The sequence below is a fragment of the Sesamum indicum genome, linkage group LG1 (genome assembly GCF_000512975.1).
Source record: "Sesamum indicum cultivar Zhongzhi No. 13 linkage group LG1, S_indicum_v1.0, whole genome shotgun sequence".
Taxonomy (NCBI): Eukaryota; Viridiplantae; Streptophyta; class Magnoliopsida; order Lamiales; family Pedaliaceae; genus Sesamum; species Sesamum indicum.
Genome location: NC_026145.1, coordinates 12,137,810 through 12,140,536, shown reverse-complemented (window position 1 = coordinate 12,140,536; position 2,727 = coordinate 12,137,810). Strand labels below are relative to the sequence as shown.

Sequence of the window (2,727 nt, the reverse complement as noted above, 5' to 3'; positions counted from 1 at the left end):
GGAAAGAGGCAGAAAAAAATCTTAGATATAGCGAAAAAAAAATGAGAATTTAAAAATACCAGGCAGCGCCTAGGACGGAAACGCCGATTGATATGGCAATTCCGATGGCGGAGAAGGTGTAGGGAGAGATCCGAACCAAGGCCTGCCACCATGAGCTCGACGACGTCACCATCGTGCCGAACAACTCTCTTTCTCTGTCTCTCTCTCTCTCTCTATATATATGTATATATCGTCAGGAGATCGGAGAAAATCAATTAATAGTTTTCCTGATCAGAGAAGAGTCAAATGAGGAGAAGACGAGTTCTGGAATTGGTTGTATTTGAGTCTGGGCTTTGGTTCTGGATGTAGTGAGTTGGGCTCAAACTGTAAAGCCCAATAAACATACCCTTACTCTTTTGCTTCTCGCCAAAATTTTAATTTTTTCTATAGTCATCATTTTCTCAAGAAAAAAAAAAAAAAAAGGATAATTACACGGCTATCCAGAAATTTAATATAATTACATATAAATTTTTTACAATTAAAAAAATTATATTTACTATTCTTGATAATTATATTTGTCGAACAAATAGATTTCTCCATTAGTCAAAATTCACAAAATTTCTTATACTAGCAAAAATATTGAAATGAAAAATCGATATTTACTTTGATATACTTACTACTGAGTTGATGTAAGTCAAACAAATTTTTTCTAATCAAACTACCCGTGTAAGATGAAGATACACATCATCAGATACAATATCATTGTCTTATTACATGTCAAATAAATCTTTTTCAAATCAAATTCTTTATAAGGATGAATATATACCTCCTTATATACATTATCACTGTCTTACTGCAGGCTAAATAAATCTTTTATAATCAAACTATCCTTATAAGAATGAAGATGTACCACCTCATATGTATTAGTATGTGAAAGATGTATAAGTATAGTTTGATTATGAAATGTTTGTTTGACCTGCAATAAATTAGTCATAAATTATTTTGAATAAATATGAATTTTTATTTTAATTTTTTTGGGTTAAATATAGCAAATTCCATCAATTTTGATTTACTTAAGGATCTATTTGTTAAATAAAAATAAATATTAAGTATACTAAATATAATTTTTCAAACCATATAAAATCACTTAAATTTTTATATACAAAAAGAAAAAAAACCATAAATACACGAGCAACGGCGTTGGTTAACCGGCGGGAAATGAGATCACGTGGGAGATGGGCTTTTAGTGTTCCTAGGCAGATGATATTTTCACCTAAAAACTCCTGCCTGCTTTCCACGTGGACGATTAGACACCGTAGAGTGCGGGGTCCATTATCCATCAAACCGGTGATTATGGTTGGAACTCGGAACTTGGAAACGGAAATGGGAATGGGGGATATGTGCCCAACTCGCCCATCCCTCAATTCTTGGACCCTTTTACGCTTCTACCCAACTTATCCTCAAATTCGCGTTCCCATTAAAATTTCAGGTAATTTACAATAGATTTTTATAAAAATTAATATAATTATAAATATCTTATTATGGTATAAAAATTATAAATATTCTTTTTTTTAAAATTAATAACTGTCTTATAAATATCCTCTATAATGAATTGTCACAATGGTGTATTTGTTATATAAACGTTAATATCACAAAAGTATTTATTAATTTTTTAAATAACAAGAGAGTAATTATAATTATGACAAGTTTTATGAGTGTCCGTTGTAATTTACCCTTAAATTCTCCACCTATACGATTAGTACAGTTGTTTAACTTTATTATTTTGTTTAAATAATAATGAATTTGAATGTTGTGTAACAAATATTATTTTATGTGTATATTATGAATTAAGATGGTTGATTTATAATGTTTAAAAAAAGATTGAACTAAAGTTTTAACTTCTAAAAATTAGTTGTATGGCACGTCGTTTCTCTGTGTATATAATAAATAATTTTTTATAATTTAAAATATATTATAAATTAGATTAAAATATATAAATCAGTACATTGCATTAATAGAAAAAATAATAATTTATCAATTATTGTAAATTTTGAAAAGTTGAATGAGTTAATTATTTTATCATGAAGAGCATTTTCGTCTTCACAAAAATTTGATGTGGCGATGTCGTCAACCGCTGTTTGTGAGTGTGGAGGGATTTTTATTTTTTATTTTTTATGCTAGCCGTTGTGGCACGTTGTTCCTACGCGCATATAATAAATAATGTTTCACGTTTTAAAATATAAAGAAAGAAAAATAATAACTTATCAATAATATAAATTTTAAAAAGTTAAATAACTTAGTTATTTTATTATGAAGGGCATCTTTAACTTCACAAAATATTGGTGCACCGTTGTCATCAACCGTCATTTGTGAGTGTTGAACGACTTTTCTTTTTCCCTTTCTATTTTAAAAAAAAGTCATATATTTGAATTCCATAAATATGTGAATTTCTCTTCATATTAACAAGAATATTTATTTATTTATAATAATAATATTTATTTAAAACAAATAAAATGCTTGTATTATTATTTATTAATCATTTCAAAGTAAGGAAGGTTATGAGGAGTAGGGTGGTATTGTTGTGACTTCTGACTTGGTAAGAATGGGTTGGCCATGAAACTTCAAACACAAATGTCACAACTGACTTGCCTTGATCAATTTGGTTTCTCTTTCATGCTCTCACATTATTTTTCTCAGCATTTTGCTTCATTCCTATATTATCTACTCTATTTAAATTTAAATATTAAT

The 2,727-nt window shown here is 28.4% G+C and overlaps 1 protein-coding gene across 2 annotated transcripts in view; it reads right to left on the bottom strand.

Annotated features, from left to right (window-relative positions):
- The window catches only part of LOC105164181 (V-type proton ATPase subunit c''2-like), a 2,297-nt gene extending 2,017 nt beyond the window's left edge, over positions 1-280 (bottom strand). The window contains exon 1 of one of the 2 annotated variants that reach the window (XM_020697022.1): positions 60-280. In XM_020697022.1, the coding sequence (XP_020552681.1) occupies positions 60-172 (113 nt within the window). In that variant the 5' untranslated portion in view covers positions 173-280. The remainder of the gene's footprint in view (positions 1-59) is intronic. The other variant, XM_011082786.2, reaches the window with a different exon arrangement.